Consider the following 21,743-nt stretch of genomic DNA (forward strand, 5'->3'; position numbering starts at 1 on the left):
AAATAAAGCCATGAAAATCTGTATAAATTATTACATTTCCACTGTTTAAATGGAAGGAACACATTTTAATCCTACCTATAACAGAAATATAATGCCATGGTTAAGAGGATGGATATGGACCCAGATAGCCTAAGTCCAAACCTCAACTCTGCCACCTACTAGTGCTGCCATTAACACCAAATTTATGATTTTTATTTAAACTATAACATTTGACTACACACTTTGTTGTTTTAAATATCAAAATACCCTAAAAAGAGACAAAGCAGATAGGAAGGAGTTATTCCTAAGTGAACCAACAAGAACAGTCAAAAGATGTCTGGGGGCTTCCCTGGTGGTGCAGGGAAGGTTGGGGGTCCGCCTGCCGATGCAGGGGACATGGGTTTGTGCCCCGGTCGGGGAAAATCCCACATGCCATGGAGCGGCTGGGCCCGTGAGCCATGGCCGCTGGGCCTGCATGTCCGGAGCCTGTGCTCCGCAAAGGGAGAGGCCACAACAGTGAGAGGCCCGCATACCGCAAAAAAAAAAAAAAAAAAGAAAAAGATGTCTGGCACAAAGAATGATTCAGCAAAGTTAGCTTTTAACAGAAATAAAAATTAGTTTACATATGAATTTCAGAATTCCAATGCTCAGTAAATTAGAGTACATCAGAAAGGTCTAGATTTCACAATTGACTGCAGCACATATTTTAAAATTTTGTGATTGTACAACACAAATCCAAGCTAAATTCAGACAAAGTTATCAATTTATCAGTTATTACTTGAAGAACTTTACATTATAATGAAATTTCACCAACTTCGATTATGGAAATTCAGAAATACGTCACATTTTAATTTTAAATTTGTCTTAAAAAATTTAAATTTAACACCATATTCTGAAAAATATAGTGAACAAAAATTAATTTTTGGTTCTGTATTTAAATTTCTTTTCCATTATTCATTTTAATTTTATATTTGTACAGATACCTGAGTTGAAAGATTAAGTCACTGCTTTTAAAAATTACTCCAGCCAAGCTTTAAAAAAAAAAAACCTTCGAAATCTCATAAGAGTTCCACAAAAACACAAAATAGTCAATGGACCAAAATTATTTTGAAGATATTACCGTACTACTGTTTGAATGCTAAGAATTTACTTTTAATGCTATAATCCTTTTGTAAAAATTTTTTTAGCCAAACACTACTTTCATAAGAAAATGTAGTAAAAATCTGTAAGAAACAAAGTAAAAATTATTCTTAATCCCCAAATTTTAAATCTCTATATGCATATGCATAACAGAGTATTTTATACACACACAATTTTTTTTTATTCCACTCCTCTTGAGGTACCCAACACTAAATGTTTGGTGGGTATAACAAGACACGTATATGAAAATTGGTATAGAGAAACTTCTCAACCAGAAATATATTTTTAAAATAAATTTATTTATTTTATTTATTTTTGGCTGTGTTGGGTCTTTGTTGCTGCACGCGGGGTTTCTCTAGTTGCCATGAGTGGGGGCTACCCTTCACTGTGGTGCGCAGGCTTCTCATTGCAGTGGCTTCTCTTGTTGCAGAGCACAGGCTCCAGGCACGCGGGCTTCAGTAGTTGCAACACGCGGGCTCAGTAGTTGTGGCCCGCGGGCTCTAGAGCACAAGCTCAGTAGTTTTAGCGCACGGGGCTCAGTTGCTCTGTGGCACGAGGGATCTTCCCAGACCAGGGATCATACCCATGTCCCCTGCATTGGCAGGCAGATTCTCAACCACTGTGCCACCAGGGAAGCCCCCTAGAAATATTTTAGTTACATAAGTTTTAAGATTAAAAGAGGTAAAAACATTTTAAGTTTTACATTTAGTCTATTCAACAGCTAATTAAGTGATATATCCTTTAAAGCAAACTCACAGTAAAGAAGCTGCTCCTGAAATCCATATTTTGAAATCAAAGAATTCACTGCTGTAGGCCTTTATGGAAAGGAAAAAAATTAAAAAAACATTTTACTCATCATAGAGTTACACATACTTATGAATTAAAAAAACTAGGATGATTAGTTTATGAAAAACAAATTAATTTAGAAGAAAAAAATGACGGCAAAAATTATACCATAGATCAAGACGGCGGGATAGAAGGACGTGGAGCTCACCTCCTCCCGTAAATGTATCAAAAATACATCTACATGTGGAATAATTCTCACAGAATACCTACTGAATGTTAGCAGATCTCATACAACCAAAGTTGCAAGAAAGAGCACCATTTAACTGGGTAGGAAAAAAAAGAAAAAAGGAATTGGGACAGGATCTACGTCCCTGGGAGGTACTCGTGAAAGAGGGAAGGTTCCCTCACACTGGGAACTCCCTTCACTGACTGGAACATCAGCCGGGCCAGCAAGAGAGCTTCAGAGGCTCAGAGGAGAATGCAGCAACCAGCCTGCCACAGGCAGAACAGAGAGAGGCTGGCACAGACGGTCCTGACCACCTTGCTGTACTCCCCAGCCAGACGCATGTCTGCTAGTGGGCATGGGGGCTAGTTGCTGAAACTTGGGCTTCAGGGGACAGACCTGGGGAGAGGACTGGGATTCGCTGTGCAGAGACAGCCTGAAGTGGGTGGAGTATGCTTTGGGCTGCAACAGGAGGTGTACACAGGACTGAGCCTGGGTCTGCCATAGAAGCCCCACTGTTAATGGGGTGACCCTCAAGCAAAGGGAGGGGCAAGGCCCCACCAGAGCAGCCTCAATCTCTGCGTGCTCACAGCAGGTGTGGCTCTGCCTCTATGAGCCCTGGGAGCATGCAAGCCCAGGAGTGCTGCCCACACTTCGAGGTGGGGCTGAAATCTGAGCTGTGTCCCAGCAGCTGATCAATCCGCGGGTTTATGCTGCTGCTGGTGGCTTTGTAAGCTCAGCACCTGTGGGAATTCCAAGCAGATTACTGGTGATCCTGTGGCTGGGGCAAGTCTGGCATTAGCAGCTGCAAGCTTTGTGGGCATGCATATGTGGAGGTGGAGCTGGGGTCTGGGCTGATTCTGTAGCTCCCAGGGCAGGTCCAGGTGTGTGACTATGACAGTTCAGGTGCCTGACTTCAGTGGATCTGCGCTGCTGGTTTTGTGAGCACAGGGCCTGAGGGTCACCCAGGTCGATTGCCTGCATTCCCATGATTGAGGAGGGGCCGGGGCAGTGCCAACAAGAGCATACTTCGTGAGACTGCATGAGTGACAGGCAACATCATAGGTGCCCTTCCCAGCAAACAGCTCCTGTGGAGGAATAGGCAGTGGCTTTTCTCCCAGTGGGAGCACTCCAGTCTTGCCTATCTCACACTGTAGTAGCTTAGAAATGTATCTGGGGGCTTCTACTCCAACAACTGGTGAGCAGACCCTGTCCCCAAAAGGGCTGTGACAACCACAGAGCAAAGAGGATGCCCTGCTCAATATCCATTGCAGGCTCTGGTCATCACAACACCAGTCACACCCCCATCAATGGGATATCGGCCAGCACATACTGAGAAAAGACGTGGCAGGGCCCCACACTAAAAACAGCTCTCACACCAAAATATTAGACTCATGCAGGGTACACGGGGATGCTCCGACATAAAAACAGCCCTCCAAGACCACAGGAGATAACTGTTTCTCCTAAACTCTTACATAAGAGAAATATAGGTAAAATGAAGAAGCAGAGGAGCCAAATGCAATTAAAAGATCAAGAGATTGCCCTGAAAGAACACAAAACGAAACACCTCTCCAGTCTACTAGACCCTGAGCTCAAAAAGGAGGTAATAAAACTACTGAAGGAATTAAGAAAGGCTATCAATAGAAATGCAGATCACTGTAACAAGGAACTAGTTACTAACCATAAAGAGGAACCAAGAAAAATTAGAAAACTCATTTGCTGAGATGAAAGCGGAGCTAAAGGCAATAAATAGCAAACTGAATGATGCAGATGAATAAATGATCTGGAAGAAAGAATAATGGAAATTACCCAATAAGAACAGCAGACAGAAAGACAAATGAAAAAAAATGAAAGCAATATATGAGACCTATGGGATAATATAAAGTGTGCCAATCTACACATTATAGGGATCCCAGAAGGAGAAGAAAGAGAAAAGGGGATCAAAAATGTACTGGAAGAAATTATGGCTGAAAACTTCCCAAACCTAAGGAAGGAAACAGATATCCAGGTATGGGAAGCAGAGAAGGTCCCTAAAGGATGAACCCAAACAAACCCACAACAGGACAGATTATAATTAAAATGACAAAAGTTAAAGATAAAGAGAGGTTTCTAGGCAGCAAGAGAAAACAAAGAATTAGTTACAAAGGGAACCTACTTAAGCCTATCAGCTGATTTCTCTACAAAAACGTTTCAGGCCAGAAGGGAGTGACAAGATATATTCGATGTCCTGAAAGGGAAAAACCTACAACTTAGGAAACTCTACCTAGCAAGATTATCATTTAGGAGAGAGAAAGAATGTCTCAGACAAGCAAAAACTGAAAGAATACAGCAATACTAAACCTATCCTAAAAGAAATATTGAAAGGTCTTCTCTCAATAGAAAAGAAGCAAGAATCTGTAGGAAAGAAAAAAAATATCACAACTGGAAAGTAAATCACTTAAATAAGCCAGTACACAGATTAAAAAAAAATTACTGTGAAAGCGATAATAACTACAATGAACAGCAAAAGGATAAACATGAAGGTGCAAAAGAGGACATCAAAATCAAAAAATATGGGGGAGAAGAGTAAGAAAATACAGACTTTTTTTTTTAGAATGTGTTTGAGCCTATATGACTACCAGTTTACAGCAAGTAGATACAGGAATGGGTTAACATACTTGAAAAGCAGCATAATCACAAATCAAAAACATATAACAGATTCACAAAAACCAAAAAGAAGAGAAAAGCATAATACAAAAGAAAACCATCAAACCACAATAGGAAAGACGAAAAGAAAAAGAAGGGAACAAATAAGAAATACAAAATCAACTGGAAAACAAGGTTTAAAATGGCAACAAATACATATCTATCAATAATTACCTTAAATGTCAATAGACTAAATGCTCCAATCAAAAGTCAAAGAGTGGGAGATTGGATAAAAAAACAAGACCTACTTGGTGCTGCAGCCAGGAGTCAGTGCTGTGCCTCTGAGGTGGGAGAGCCAACTTTAGGACATTGGTCCACAAGAGACCTCCCAGCTCCACATAATATCAAATGGTGATAATCTCCCAGAGATCTCCACCTCAACACCAGCATCCAGCTTCACTCAAAGACCAACAAGCTACAGTGCTGGACACCCTATGACAAAAAACTAGCAAGACAGGAACACAACGCCACCCATTAGCAGAGAGGCTGCCTAAAATCATAATAAGGCCACAGACACCCCAAAAAGCACCACCAGACGTGGACCTGCCCACCAGAAAGACAAGATCCAGCCTCATCCACCAGAACACAGGCACGAGTCCCCTCCACCAGGAAGCCTACACAACCCACTGAAACAACCTTAGGCACTGGGGACAGACACCAAAAACAACGGGAGCTAGGAACCTGCAGCCTGCAAAAAAGGGGACCCCAAACACAGTAAGATAAGCAAAATGAGAAGATAGAAAAACACATAGCAGGTGAATAGCAAGATAAAAACCCACCAGACCTAACAAATGAAGAGGAAATAGGCAGTCTACCTGAAAAAGAATTCAGAATAATGATAGTAAAGATGATCCAAAATCTTGGAAATAGAATAGACAAAATGCAAGAAACAGTTAACAAGGACCTAGAAGAACTAAAGATGAATCAAGCATTGATTAAAAATACAATAAATGAAATTAAAAATACTCTAGATGGGATCAATAGCAGAATAACGGAGGCAGAAGAACGGATAAGTGACGTGGAAGATAAAATAGTGGAAATAACTGATGCAGAGCAGAATAAAGAAAAAAGAATGAAAAGAACAGAGGACAGTCTCAAGAGACCTCTGGGACAACATTAAACGCACCAACATTCGAATTATAGGGGTTCCAGAAGAAGAAGAGAAAAAGAAAGGGACTGAGAAAATATTTGAAGAGATTATACCTGAAAACTTCCCTAATATGGGAAAGGAAATAGTTAATCAAGTCCAGGAGGCACAGAGAGTCCCATACAGGATAAATCCAAGGAGAAATACACCAAGACACATATTAATCAAACTGTCAAAAATTAAACACAAAGAAATCATATTAAAAGCAGCAAGGGAAAATCAACAAATAACACACAAGGGAATCCCCATAAGGTTAACAGCTGATCTTTCAGCAGAAACTCTACAAGCCAGAAGGGACTGGCAGGACATATTTAAAGTGATGAAGGAGAAAAACCTGCAACCAAGATTACTCTACCCAGCAAGGATCTCATTCAGATTTGATGGAGAAATTAAAACCTTTACAGACAAGCAAAAGCTGAGTGAGTTCAGCACCACCAAACCAGCTTTACAACAAATCCTAAAGGAACTTCTCTAGGCAACAAACACAACAGAAGGAAAATACCTACAATAATGAACCCAAAACAATTAAGAAAATGGGAATAGGAACATACATATCAATAATTACCTTAAATGTAAATGGGCTAAATGCTCCCACCAAAAGACACAGATTGGCTGAACGGATACAAAAACAAGACCCATATATATGCTGTCTACAAGAGACCCACTTCAGACCTACAGAAACATACAGACTGAAAGTAAGGGGATGGAAAAAGATATTCCATGCAAATGGAAACCAAAAGAAAGCTGGAGTAGCAATTCTCATATCAGACAAAATAGACTTTACAATAAAGACTATTAAAGAGACAAAGAAGAACACTACATAATGATCAAGGGATCGATCCAAGATGAAGATATAACAATTGTAAATATTTATGCACCCAACATAGGAGCACCTCAATACATAAGGCAAATACTAACAGCCATAAAAGGGGAAATTGACAGTAACACACTCATAGTAGGGGACTTCAACACCCCACTTTTACCAATGGACAGATCATCCAAAATGAAAATAAATAAGGAAACACAAGCTTTAAATGATACATTAAACAAGATGGACTTAATAGATATTTATAGGACATTCCATCCAAAAACAACAGAATACACATTTTTCTCAAGTGCTCATGGAACATTCTCCAGGATAGATCATATCTTGGGTCACAAATCAAGCCTTGGTAAATTTAAGAAAATTGAAATTGTATCAAGTATCTTTTCCGACCACAATGCTATGAGAATAGATATCAATTACAGGAAAAGATCTGTAAAAAATACAAACACATGGAGGCTAAACAATACACTACTTAATAAGGAAGTGATCACTGAAGAAATCAAAGAGGAAATTAAAAAATACCTAGAAACAAATGACAATGGAGACACGATGACCCAAAACCTATGGGATGCAGCAAGAGCAGTTCTGAGAGGGAAGTTTATAGCAATACAATTCCACCTTAAGAAACACAAAACATTTCGAGTAAACAACCTGACCTTGCACCTAAAGCAATTAGAGAAAGAAGAACAAAAATATCCCAAAGTTAGCAGAAGGAAAGAAATCATAAAAATCAGATCAGAAATAAATGAAAAAGAAATGAAGGAAATGATAGCAAAGATCAATAAAACTAAAAGCTGGTTCTTTGAGAAGATAAACAAAATTGATAAACCATTAGCCAGACTCATCAAGAAAAAAAGGGAGAAGACTCAAATCAATAGAATTAGAAATGAAAAAGGAGAAGTAACAACTGACACTGCAGAAATACAAAAGATCATGAGAGATTACTACAAGCAACTCTATGCCAATAAAATGGACAACCTGGAAGAAATGGACAAATTCTTAGAAATGCACAACCTGCCAAGACTGAATCAGGAAGAAATAGAAAATATGAACAGACCAATCACAAGCACTGAAATTGAAACTGTGATAAAGAAATCTTCCAACAAACAAAAGCCCAGGACCAGATGGCTTCACAGGCAAATTCTATCAAACATTTATAGAGCTAACACCTATCCTTCTCAAACTCTTCCAAAATATAGCAGAGGGAGGAACACTCCCAAACTCATTCTATGAGGCCACCATCACCTTGATACCAAAACCAGACAAGGATGTTACAAAGAAAGAAAACTACAGGCCAATATCACTGATGAACATAGATGCAAAAATCCTCAACAAAATACCAACAAACAGAATCCAACAGCACATTAAAAGGATCATACACCATGATCAAGTGGGGTTTATTCCAGGAATGCAAGGATTCTTCAATATATGCAAATCAATCAATGCGATACACCATATTAACAAATTGAAGGAGAAAAACCATAAGATCATCTCAATAGATGCAGAGAAAGCTTTCGACAAAATTCAACACCCATTTATGATAAAAACCCTGCAGAATGTAGGCATAGAGGGAACTTTCCTCAACATAATAAAGGCCATATATGACAAAGCCATAGCCAACATCGTCCTCAATGGTGAAAAACTGAAACCATTTCCACTAAGATCAGGAACAAGACAAGGTTGCCCACTCTCACCACTCTTATTCAACATAGGTTTGGAAGTTTTAGCCACAGCAATCAGAGAAGAAAAGGAAATAAAAGGAATCCAAATCAGAAAAGAAGAAGTAAAGCTGTCACTGTTTGCAGATGACATGATTCTATACATAGAGAATCCTAAAGATGCTACCAGAAAACTACGAGAGCTAATCAATGAATTTGGTAAAGTAGCAGGATACAAAATTAATGCACAGTAATCTCTTGCATTCCTGTACACTAATGATGAAAAATCTGAAAATGAAATCAAGAAAACACTCCCATTTACCACTGCAACAAAAAGAATAAAATATCTAGGAATAAACCTACCTAAGGAGACAAAAGACTTGTATGCAGAAAATTATAAGACACTGATGAAAGAAATTAAAGATGACACAAATAGACGGAGAGATATACCATGTTCCTGGATTGGAAGAATCAATATTGTGAAAATGACTCTATTACCCAAAGCAATCTACAGATTCAATGCAATCCCTATCAAACTACCACTGGCATTTTTCAGAGAACTAGAACAAAAAATTTCACAATTTGTATGGAAACACAAAAGACCCTGAATAGCCAAAGCAATCTTGAGAACGAAAAACAGAGCTGGAGGAATCAGGCTCCCTGACTTCAGACAATACTACAAAGCTACAGTAATCAAGACAGTATGGTACTGGCACAAAAACAGAAAGATAGATCAATGGAACAGTATAGAAAGCCCAGAGATAAACCCATGCACATATGGTCACCTTATCTTTGATAAAGGAGGCAGGAATGTACAGTGGAGAAAGGACAGTCTCTTCAATAAGTGGTGCTGGGAAAGCTGGACAGGGACGTGTAAAAGTATGAGATTAGATCATTCCCTAACACCATACACAAAAATAAGCTCAAAATGGATTAAAGACCTAAATGTAAGGCCAGACACTATCAAACTCTTAGAGGAAACCATAGGCAGAGCACTCTGTGACATAAATCACAGCAAGATCCTTTTTGACCCACATTCTAGAGAAATGGAAATAAAAAGAAAATTAAACAAATGGGACCTAATGAAACTTCAAAGCTTTTGCACAGCAAAGGAAACCATAAACAAGACCAAAAGACAGGGCTCCCCTGGTGGCGCAGTGGTTGAGAGTCCGCCTGCCAATGCAGGGGACAGGGGTTCGAGCCCCGGTCTGTGAGGATCCCACATGCCGCGGAGCAACTAGGCCCGTGAGCCACACTACTGAGCCTGCGCGTCTGGAGCCTGTGCTCCACAACAAGAGAGGCCGCGATAGTGAGAGGCCCGCGCACCGTGATGAAGAGTGGCCCCTGCTTGCCACAACTAGAGAAAGCCCTCGCACAGAAACGAAGACCCAACACAGCAAAAATAAATTAATTAATAAACTCCTACCCCCAACATCTTAAAAAATTTAAAAAAAGACCAAAAGACAACCCTCAGAATGGGAGAAAATATTTGCAAATGAAGCAACTGACAAAGGATTAATCTCCAAAATTTACAAGCAGCTCATGCAGCTCAATAGCAAAAACACAAACAACCCAATCCAAAAATGGGCAGAAGACCTAAACAGACATTTCTCCACAGAAGATATACAGACTGCCAACAAACACATGGAAGAATGCTCAACATCATTAATCATTAGAGAAATGCAAATCAAAACTACAATGAGATATCATCTCACACTGGTCAGAATGGCCATCATCAAAAAATCTAGAAACAATAAATGCTGGAGAGGGTGTGGAGAAAAGGGAACACTCTTGCACTGCTGGTGGGAATGTGAATTGGTACAGCCATTATGGAGAAGAGTATGGAGGTTCCTTAAAAAACTACAAATAGAACTACCATATGACCCAGCAATCCCACTACTGGGCATATACCCTGAGAAAACCATAATTCAAAAAGAGACATGTACCAAAATGTTCATTGCAGCTCTATTTACAATAGCCTGGAGATGGAAACAACCTAAGTGTCCATCATCAGATGAATGGATAAAGAAGATGTGGCACATATATACAATGGACTATTACTCAGCCATAAAAGAAACGAAATTGAGCTATTTGTAATGAGGTGGATAGACCCAGAGTGTGTCATACAGAGTGAAGTAAGTCAGAAAGAGAAAGACAAATACCGTATGCTAACACATATATATGGAATTTAAGGAAAAAAGTGTCATGAAGAACCTAGGGGTAAAACAGGAATAAAGACACAGACCTACTTGAGAATATGGGGAGGGGGAAGGGTAAGGTGTGACAAAGCGAGAGAGAGACATGGACATATATACACTACCAAACGTGATAGCTAGTGGGAAGCAGCCGCATAGCACAGGGAGATCAGCTTGGTGCTTTGTGACCGCCTGGAGGGGTGGAATAGGGAGGGTGGGAGGGAGGGAGATGCAAGAGGGAAGGGATATGGGAACAGATGTATATGTATAACTGATTCACTTTGTTATAAAGCACAAAGTAATACACCATTGTGAAGAAAAAAAAAAAAAAACAAGAGCCTACAACATGCTGTCTACAAAAGATCTACTTTAGGGCAAATGATACACATAGACTGAAAGCGAAGGGATGGAAAAAGATGTATCATGCAAATGGAAGGACAAGAAGGAGGGGGTAGCAATACTCGTATCAGAGAAAACAGACTTTGAAACAAAGACCATAAAAAAAGATAAACAAGGGCACTGAATAATGATAAAAGGATCAATACAAGGAGAGGATATTATACTCCTTAACATATATGCACCCAATATAGGAGCATCTGAATACATAAAAAAAATACTAACAGACATAAAGGGAGAAACTGATGGGAATACAATAGTAGGAGACTTTAACACCAGACTCACATCAATGGATAGATCTTCCAGACAGAAAATCAATAATGCAACAGAGATCCTAAATGACACATTAGAATAGTTAGACTTAATTAATATTTTCAGGGCATTATATCCAAAAAAACCCAGAATACACACTGTTTTCAAGTGCACATGGAACATTCTCTAGGACTGACCACGTACAAGGACACAAAACAAGCCTCAACAAATTGAAGAGGATAGAAATTATTTCAAGTATCTTTTCTGACCACAACAGCATGAAACTAGAAATCAACCACAGGAAAAAAAACAAGAAAAAAACCGATTACATGGAGACTAAACAACATGCTACTAAACAAACAATGGGTCAAGATGAAATCAAAGAGGAAATTTAAAAATACCTTGAGACAACTGACAATGAAAACACAACCATACAAAATCTATGGCATGCAGCAAAAGCAGTCCTTAGAGGGAAGTTCACAGCAATACAGGCCTTCCTCAAAAAATAAGAAAAATCTCAAATAAACAACCTAACCTATCACCTAAAAGAATCAAAAGAAAAAAACAAAACCTAAAGTCAGAAGAAGAAAGGAAATAATGAAGATCAGAGAGGGAATAAATCAAAGAGATTTAAAAAAATAGAAACAAACAAACCAATCAAAAAGCAGGTAGAAGATCTAAACAGACACTTCTCCAAAGACATACAGATGGCCAATACAGATGAAAAAAATGCTCAACAATGCCAATTATTAGAGAAACGCAAATCAAAATTACCATGAGGTATCACGTGACACCAGTCAGAATGACCATCATCAAAAACACCTAAAACAGTAAATGCTGGAGAGGGTATGGAGAAAAAGGAACCCTCCTACACTGTTGGTGAGAACGTAAATCTGTACAGGCACTATGGAGAACAGTATGGAGGTTCCTTAAAAAAACTAAAACTAGAGCTACCATATGATCCTATAATCCCACTCCTGGGCATATAGCTGGACAAAACTATAATTTGAAAAGATACATGCATCCCAATGTTCATTGCAGCACTATTTACAATACACAAAACATGGAAGCAACCTAAATGTCCACTGATAGATGAATGGATAAGGAAGATGTGAAAGATATACATACATACCCACACACACGCAATGGGATATTAGCCATAAGAAAAATGAAATAATGCCATTTGCAGCAACATGGATGGAACTAGAGATTATCATACTAAGTGAAATAAGCCAAAAAAGACAAATATCATACGATATTGCTTATATGTGGAATCTAAAAAAAAAATGATACAAATAAACTTATTTACAAAACAGAAATAGACCCACAGGCATAGAAAACAAACTTATAGTTACCAAAGGGGAAAGGTAGGAGAGACGGATAAATGAGGAACTTGGAATTAACATATACATACTACTATACATAAAATATCAATAAATAAACAACAAGGACATACTGTATACCACAGGGAACTATACTCAATACTTTTTAATAATCTATAAGGGAAAAGAATCTGAAAAAGAATATATATACACACACACATATACATACATGTAACTGAATCACTTTGCTGTACACCTGAAACACACCATTGTAAATCTATACCGCAATTAAAAAAAAAAAGAAATCAATAAAATCAAGAGCTGGTTCTTTCAAAGGGTAAACAAAACCTACAGACCTCTGGCCAGGCTCACCAAGAAGAGAAGAGAGAACTAAATAAACTAAGAAATGAAAGAGGAGAAATAACGACTGATACCACAGAAATACAAAAACCATAAGAGAATACTATGAACAATTATCTGCCATCAAATTGGACAACCCAGAAGAAATGGACAAGTTTCTAGAAACATACAGTCCTCCAAAACTGAATTAAGAAACAAATTAATTTGAACTGAATGATCACTAGAAGTGAAACAGAATCTGTAATAAAAAAAACTCCCTGCAAACAAAAGTCCAGGATGGGATGGCTGCACTGGGGAATTAATTCTACCAACCATACAAAGAACTTATACCGATCCTTTTCAAACTCTTCCAAAAGACTGAAGAGGAGGGAACATTCCCAAAGACATTCTACGAAGTCACCATCATCCTGATACCAAAACCAAACAAAAATACCACCAAAAAAGAAAATTACCAGTATCTCTGACAAATATAGATGCAGAAAATCTCAACAAAACATCAGCAAACCGAATCCGACAACACATAAAAAAGATCATACACCACGACCAAGTGGGATTCATCCCAAGTTCACAAGGATAGTTCAACATAGCAAATCTATCAATGGGATACACCACATAAACAAAAGAACAGACAAAAACCACATGATCATCTCGATAGCTGCAGAAAAAGCATTTGACAAAATTCAACATCCACTCATGATAACAACTCTTACCAAGTGGGTACAGAGGGAACATATCTCAACATAATAAAAGCTATTTATGACAAACCCACAGCCAACATAATACTCAACAGTGAAAAGCTGAACGCCTTCCCACTGAAATTTACTACAAGGATGCCCACTGTCACCACTTCTGTTCAACACAGTATCAGAAGTCCTAGCCACAGCAATCAGACAATAAAAAGCAATAAAAGGTACACAAATTGGAAGGGAAGAGATAAAATTATCATTATAAGCAGATGACATAATACCATATACAGAAAATCCTAAAGACGCCACACAAAAACTACTAGAACTGATAAATGAATTCAGCAAGGTAGCAGAATACAAGATTAACATACAGAAATCTGTTGTATTTCTTTATACTAACAATGAAATATCAGAAAGGGAAAGTAAAAAAAATTCCCTTTAAAAACTGCATCAAAAAAAGAAATACTTAGGAATAAACCTCATCAAGGAGGTGAAAAACTTATATGCTAAGAACTACAAAACATTAACAAAGGAAACTGAAGATGATTCAAAGAAATGGAAAGATATCTCATGCTTTTGGATTGGAAGAATTAATATTTTTAAAATATTAATACTACCCAAAGCAATCTACAGATTTAATGGAATCCCTATCAAATTACCCATGACATTTTCCACAGAACAAGAACAAATAATCCTAAAATTTATATGGAACTATAAAAGACCCAGAATTGCCAAAGTGATCCTGAGGAAAAAGAACAAAGCAGGAGGCATAACCCTCCTTGACTTCAGACAATACTACAAAGCTACAGTAATCAAAACAGCATGTTATTGGCACAAAAACAGATACATGGATCAATGCAACAGAAAAGAGAGCCCAGGGAATTCCCTGGTGGTCCAATGGTTAGGACTCTGTGCTTTCACTGGCAAGGGCACAGGTTCAATCCTCGGTCAGGGAACTAAGATCCTGCAAGCCACACGGCCAAAACAATAATAGAAAACAAAGAGAGCCCAGAAATAAACCCACATACCCCCATGGTCAATTAATCTTCGACAAAGGAGGCAAGAATATACAATGGGGAAAAGACAGACTCTTCAGCAAGTGGTGCTGGGAAAGCTGGACAGCCACATGTAAATCAATGAAGGTAGAACACTCCCTCACACCATACACAAAAATGAACTCTAAAATGGCTTAAAGACTTAAGTGTAAGACATGACACAGTAAAACACCTAGAAGAGAACATTGGCAAACCATTCTCTGACATAAATTGTAGCAATGTTTTCTTAGATCAGCCTCCCAAGGCAACAGAAATAAAAGCAAAAATAACCAAATGGGACCAAATCAAACTGATAAGCTTTGGCACAGCAAAGGAAACCATAAACAAAATGAAAAGACAACCTACGTACTGGGAGAAAATGTCTGCCAACAATGCGACCAACAAGGAGCTATTTCCAAAATATACAGTTTATATAGCTCAATTTAAAAAAAAACAAACAAACAACCCAATCAAAAATGGGCAGAAGACCTAAATAGACATTTCTCCAAAGAAGACATAAAGATGGCCAATAGGTACACAAAAAGATGCTCAACATCACTAATCAGAGGAATGCAAATCAAAACTACAATGAGGTATCACTTCACATGGGTCAGAATAGCCATCATCAAAAAGTCTACAAATAATAAATGCTGGAAAGGGTGTGGAGAAAAGGGAACCCTCCTACACTGTTGGTGGGAATGTAAATTGGTCCAGCCACTGTGGAAAACAGTATGGAGGTTCCTTAAAAAACTAAAAAATAGAGCTACCTTTTGATCCAGCAATCTCACTCCTGGGCATATATCCAGAAAAGACAAAAACTCTAATTTGAAAAGATACACACACCCCCAATGTTCATAGCAGCACTATTAATAATAGCCAAGATGTGAAAGCAACCTAAGGGTCCATCAACAGATGAATGGATAAAGAAGATGTGATATATATACACACACACAATAGAATATTACTCAGCCATAAAAAAGAATTAAATGTTGCCATTTGCAGCAACATGGATGGACCTAGAGATTATCATACAAAGTGAAGTCAGAGAAAGACAAATGCCATATGACATCACTTACATATGGAATCTAAACTATTATACAAATGATCTTATTTACAAAACAGAAACAGACTCAGACATAGAAAACAAACTTATGGTTATCAAAGGGGAAAAGGGGTGGGGGAGGGATAAATCAGAAGTTTGGAATTAGCAGATACAAACTATTATATATAAAATGGATAAACAAGAAGGCCCTACTGTACAGCACAGGGAACTATATTCAGTATCCTGTAATAAAGTATAATGGAAAAGAACATAAAGAAAAATATATATACACATATATATGTATAACTGAATTGCTTGCTGAACACCAGAAACCAACACAACACTGTAAATCAACTAAAAAAAAAAAAAAACTGCACCAAATTTTACAACCTTAAGCAGAATTATGCTACTGAAATACCAGGTAATTGATCTGTCTTCCCATTCTGGGATCAATTTACTTTCCCACCAAAATTCCACCTCAAATTTGGTGACTCTTGACTATCTGTCTTGCCCTTTATTGTATGTTAATTTCTTGTTCATTCTATTTTTTCTGTCTGCAAGGCTCTCCTCACCTGGGAAGTCAGTGAATGTTATATGATTCCATTTCTGAAGAAAAATGAGATCATGTACATACTGAAAGGAAACTGAATGCTGTATTCCAGTTAGGGTGTATGACTGGGAGAAATCCACTTTAATTTCTCTCTTTTGCTTATCAGTATTTTCTGTAATGATTATACATTTCTTTTTTTTTTTGAACAGCTTTAATGAGATATACAAAATTTACATATAAATCTAACCAATTCTAAGTATACAATTCAACAATCTCAATAAATTAACAGAACTGAGCAACCAACACCACAATCCAGTTTTAGAAGGTTTCCATCACCCAAAAAGTTCCTTCCTAGATGTTTGCAGTTAATTCCTATTGCCACCCGTAGACCTAGAGAACCACTGATCTGCTTTCTGCCTCTACAAATGTGCTTTTCTAGAGATTTCTTATAAATGGAATCAGTATGTGGTCTTTTGTGTCCAGCTTCTTTTACTTAGCATGTCTTTGAGGTTCATGCATAATAAAGCACAGATCAGCATTCACTCCTTTTTATTGCTGAATAGCATTCTGGTGTACGGATATACCATATTTTGTTGTTTGTATCCATTTATCAGTTGATGGACATCGGGATTATTTCCAGTTTGGGGCTATTATGAATAATGCTGCCATGAAGATTTGTTTCATGCCTTTGCGCAGAGATATGTTTTCATTTCTTTTGGATAGATCCCTGTGAATGCTTTTCTAATAATTATAATTTCTTTTAAGTAAAGGAAACTATTGAAAAAAAAGGTTTAGACTTTTTTCTGACTCCAATTTTTTCATCCCTATTCATTTTAAGCCAATTATACCAGTCCTCTGGTTTAAGTTTAGTCTGTGTTTTTATTCTTATGCATATAACTAAAAGACTTTTAAGTTATTCCAACTATTTGATTCTCTTGTTGATTATTTAAAATGTTATAAATTTTCCCTATGACAAACCTGGGAGAGCAGAAACAGTTGTCAAAATATGAATTAATACTTAAAACCGATTTTTGACTAAACTATTATTTTTACCAAGTTCCTATATAGATCAATTTGGTTTGTATTAAATTATTTTTACCTAAAATTTTCAGTTGAATTATCTAGAGCCCCCCCAGACCAATTAGGTCCAATTATGTGAAGTTTGCTCTCCTCTGTTTATCTTATTACAACCTTCTCATGTTTTTTGTTTTCTGTTCCTTTCTACCTGAACACATTCCTACAAAAATGCGGAGGGCACCTTGAAGAACTTTTATCTTAAAATTGTTGGGTGCATAACTTACTGTGGATGTTCAATAAAAGTTTAATTGGATTGCACAAAATTTCTAGTTTTTGTACAATGAAACTTAGCTGCTGAATTATTTCAATCTGGAATACAATGTAGCTTAGTATACCTATATATCTCATTCTTCTCACTAATTACTTCATGCTCTTCTTTCTGGCTACCTATAGTAACAATAAACATAAACCCTTTTCAATCAGAGATGCAGGTCTTCTCTCTGAAGTTAGACCAGAAAAGTGAGTTGGTTCCTTGTATTTAAGAGGCAAATATGAAGATACATTACCTTAAATGGAACTATCTAGAAGCCACACAGCCTAGCAACATCTTTTGTGGCTCAAAATTTGTTTTTGCTCTCATGGTTTGATAATACCTCCATACAGAGAAACTCAGGGCTACTATGAGTTGGGAAAATATTATTTGCTGAACCAGATGATAACTACACTCACCATAATAACTAGTCAAAGAAAAAGGATAAATATTTGTTAATAGGAAAAATACACTTTTAGTTTTTTTTTGTTGTTGTTCTTTTGACTAAGTGATAAAGTTCAGGGTACAAAAAAGTTACAAAACGGAGTCCCCCTCCATTCCTATCACTCAGCTACTCAGTTCCTCTCCTGGAAAAAACTACTGTTCTTGTGTTAGAAGGGTGATCTGGTGGAATCTGTCAGAGCCTATGTAAAGCAGACATCCACATAGGGAAGAGAGCTGTAGCAGCAAATGGGAGATCAGTCACATAAAGGGGAATTAATCAAATAAGTAAATACATTAAGGATAATGGGAGTTAGGTTTCTCATGGACAGAGAAGGGAGTTACAGTTATGGAAAAGGAGAAAACTGGAACAAGACTTAGAGTGTTGGAGGTATCAGTGTGAACTCATGGTTCCTGATACACAAAGATACAAAAATACAGATATACAGGGGGGTGTATACAATTGTCTAACGTGTATACCTTCGCTTGTCTGCTGAGAGGGCTTGGAAGCAGGAACAACCAAACAGCAATAAACAATCTAGTGTCCAGATCTTGGTTTCTAAATACTATACTCTACTAAAAGGAACCAGGGCTCCTTGGAGAAATTGCTGATTCCAAGGTTGGGACAGGTAAAGTATGAACTGAACCTGGAACTTCTTGTTGCGCCAGAAAGAAAAGAAGTGTTGGGAGAATGATGGGGACACGTCAAAAGGACACAGAAGCCAGCTTGAAGGGCTTTCCACTAGCTAAATCAGAGCCAATTTGAAAATCTAAATAATGGTAACAATAGATTATAATCCAATGAATAATATAGAAAACCATAAATCTACAGTGATTTAATAAATGAACTGAAAATTTGATGAAAAACAGGGTAACTCACATGATCTCAAACTGCCCTCCACATAAATACTTAATTGTAAAGGGAAACAAGAATCTTTATGAGAAGCCTAGCAGATATCTCCTTATTAAGAAGTCACAGTGCACCTCATCAGTAACTGGAAAAGTCTAAATTGTATGCCACCTGATAGGGTTCAATGAGAAGAACATATAATCACTTTTGTGATATTCCTGCCAAAGATGCATAACCTGAATATAAGTATGACAAAGTAGCTGAAAGGAAAGATTGAATATTCTATGAAATAACTGGCCTGTGATCTTTAAGTGTCAAGGTCATGAAAGTAAGGTAAGTGTTCCAGATTGAAAGTGACTAAGGAAACATGACAATTAAATGCACTATGTGATTCTGAACTGGATCCTTTTTGTATAAAGAATACTACTGGAACAACTGGTAAAACATGAATGGGATCCAAGGACTGGATGGTAGTAATGGATCACGGTCAATTTTCTGATTTTGATGTTTGTATTGTAGTTCTATAGGACGTTGCTCTTGTTTGTAGGAAATACAGACTAAAGTGTGATTATGGGACATCATGTCAGCCACTTTCTCTCAAATGGGACAGAATTAAAAAACAAAAAGGTTCTCTAGCAACTTTTCTGTAAGTGTGAGATAAAAAAAGGAAGAAAGAGAGAAAGAAAACTGCTGCATTAGATTGCAAGTTCTCTCTTCTATCCTTTTAGTCTTTTGTTCCACCGGGGCCCTGAATGTATTAGGTGTTTAATGCGTGCTTTTGATTTGTTGAATAACAAAAAGAAATCACTGTGGCTGCCACGAAAAAATGTCCTGAAAGGTAATAAGCGTAGAAGAAGGGGGACTTGTTAGAAAGCTCCTGGAACAGTCTAGGTAAAAAACGGACTGAAGTGGTAAGAATGGTGATGTCAGAGAAGTAAAGATTACGTAAATATTTAAAATATGAATTCAAAAGATGTTGTGTTATGGAAAGGGAGGTAAGAGAAAGGATGGCATAAAGGAGGACTCCCAGTTTTCTGGCAAAACCAACCTGATGATATTTACTGGTAATGGAAGAATAAATTCAGAAGAGGTGGAAAGTGGGACAGTAGTGAGTTATTCTAAATATGCTGAATTTGAGGCACTTGTAATAAAACACTGCAATAAAACACTGTACAGATAGTATGAGTCTGAAACTTAGAAGAAAGGTAAAAGCACCTAGGCAGACAGTACAGGACTGAGAAGAAAAGATGGCCTGAAATAAAACTTTCAAGGTTCGTGAAAGGAGGAAGAGCCAGAAAAGGTACAGCCTAATAAGGTACAGCCAAAAGAGGTAAAAAGAAACCACGAAAGTATAGTGTTAAGGAAAAAAAAAAAAAAGAGAGAGAGATAAGAACATTTCAAGAAGGAAGCTGTAATTGGGGTTAAATGGTGCTATAAAGTAAAACAAGGACAGGAAATACCCATTAGATTTAATGATACTGACATCATTGCTATGTAAGTTGTAGAAGCCAGATGGGTGAGTTGAGAAGTGACTGAAGGTAAGAAAACTGAGATAGTAACTGTAGACATCAATTTGAGAAGGTTCACGTTAAGGAAAGGAATAAACAAGATGGTAAAGGGAGTGGAATATGGGGTTGAGAGAGGTTTGATTGTTTTAAAATGGAGAAATCTGGACATTTAAATGCTGGTGGGACCCAAAAACCACTGAGATAAACTAAATGACACAGGAGAAAAGAGAGAATTGAGAATGTAGGTTTTCTTAATTCCACAATGGAGTTTGTTACACAGGCCCCAAACATTAAGTTCAAGTGATTTTGAAAGTAAAATTGTTATTCATTAGAATTCTAGAATGTTATTTAGTAAAAAAAAAAAAGTTCTAAAGTCATCCAGCCCCGTCTGCGGCCCAAAGAAGTTAGGTGACTGACTGACTTATCTACTCAAGGTCACAAGGTTACTATGTGATAGGGATATGACCCAAGGACTTCTGACTGCATACTCTTTCCACGATCCCAGGGTGACTTTATATATGATCTGGGTGTTCTGCAGAAGTACATCTGGGGTCATAAGGATGGTGAAGGTAGGCGAGTAAAGGAGATGTGCGTTGGAGAGAGTGTGGCCACGTTCTAGGGCTCTGGAATCCCCATTTCTATTTCACAGAAGCTGCCCTCTGTCTATTTAATAAACTAGGGGCCTGAATGAAATTCTGCTTTAAAAAAAAAAAGCAAACAATAATCAAACAGACGTAAAAATATAATTTAAAATATGCTTACCGGGTAATAGCACTGAACAACCCACGGATGCGTGCTTTATGTCTAGCTACAAAAGCTTCAGTAAATATTACTCCTCTGTTATCAAGATCAATGTGTCCGTTAATAATTCTACCTAGTCGCTGAGTTAGCGCCTGAGGGTAAAGATGGATGAAAATTCTTATTAATTTGAAAGAACAAAATTACACATTTACATTCGTACAGTCTTACGAGAGTCATGTTGCATGCTGATGCTGTATTAATCATATGATTGAATAATTTCAGCAAGCATGAATTAACAAGATATATAAGGTAAAATGAAGACTTAGGATCTAGGAAACTTCGTAATCTTATGGCAGAGACAAGAATCGAATGAATCAAATAGCTGAATGTTAAAAGGCTCAGCTACGTGCTAAAATAAGGCCTATTTCTATGGTAAAATAAAAGAGATTGATTAACCCATTTTCTAGATACAGGCAGTCTGACACACAGACAGCCAAGACATATACATGGGTCTTGGAGAGGATCCTATATGGAGCTTCTAACACTAACAGAGAGAAATAAATGTTATTCCAAGATTCTGCGACCTAGGGAAACA

At 37.5% G+C, this 21,743-nt stretch overlaps 1 protein-coding gene across 1 annotated transcript in view; it reads right to left on the reverse strand.

Annotated features, from left to right (window-relative positions):
* UFL1 (UFM1 specific ligase 1) overlaps nucleotides 1-21,743 on the reverse strand; it is a 61,418-nt gene that overhangs the window by 18,971 nt on the left and 20,704 nt on the right. The window contains exons 6-7 of the mRNA XM_082633594.1: nucleotides 21,170-21,300; nucleotides 1,876-1,934 (exon numbers count right to left, since the gene is read on the reverse strand). Coding sequence (XP_082489720.1) covers nucleotides 1,876-1,934; nucleotides 21,170-21,300 — 190 coding nt within the window. The remainder of the gene's footprint in view (nucleotides 1-1,875; nucleotides 1,935-21,169; nucleotides 21,301-21,743) is intronic.

The sequence above is a fragment of the Mesoplodon mirus genome (assembly GCF_964341445.2).
Source record: "Mesoplodon mirus genome assembly, chromosome: 10".
Classification (NCBI taxonomy): domain Eukaryota; kingdom Metazoa; phylum Chordata; class Mammalia; order Artiodactyla; family Ziphiidae; genus Mesoplodon; species Mesoplodon mirus.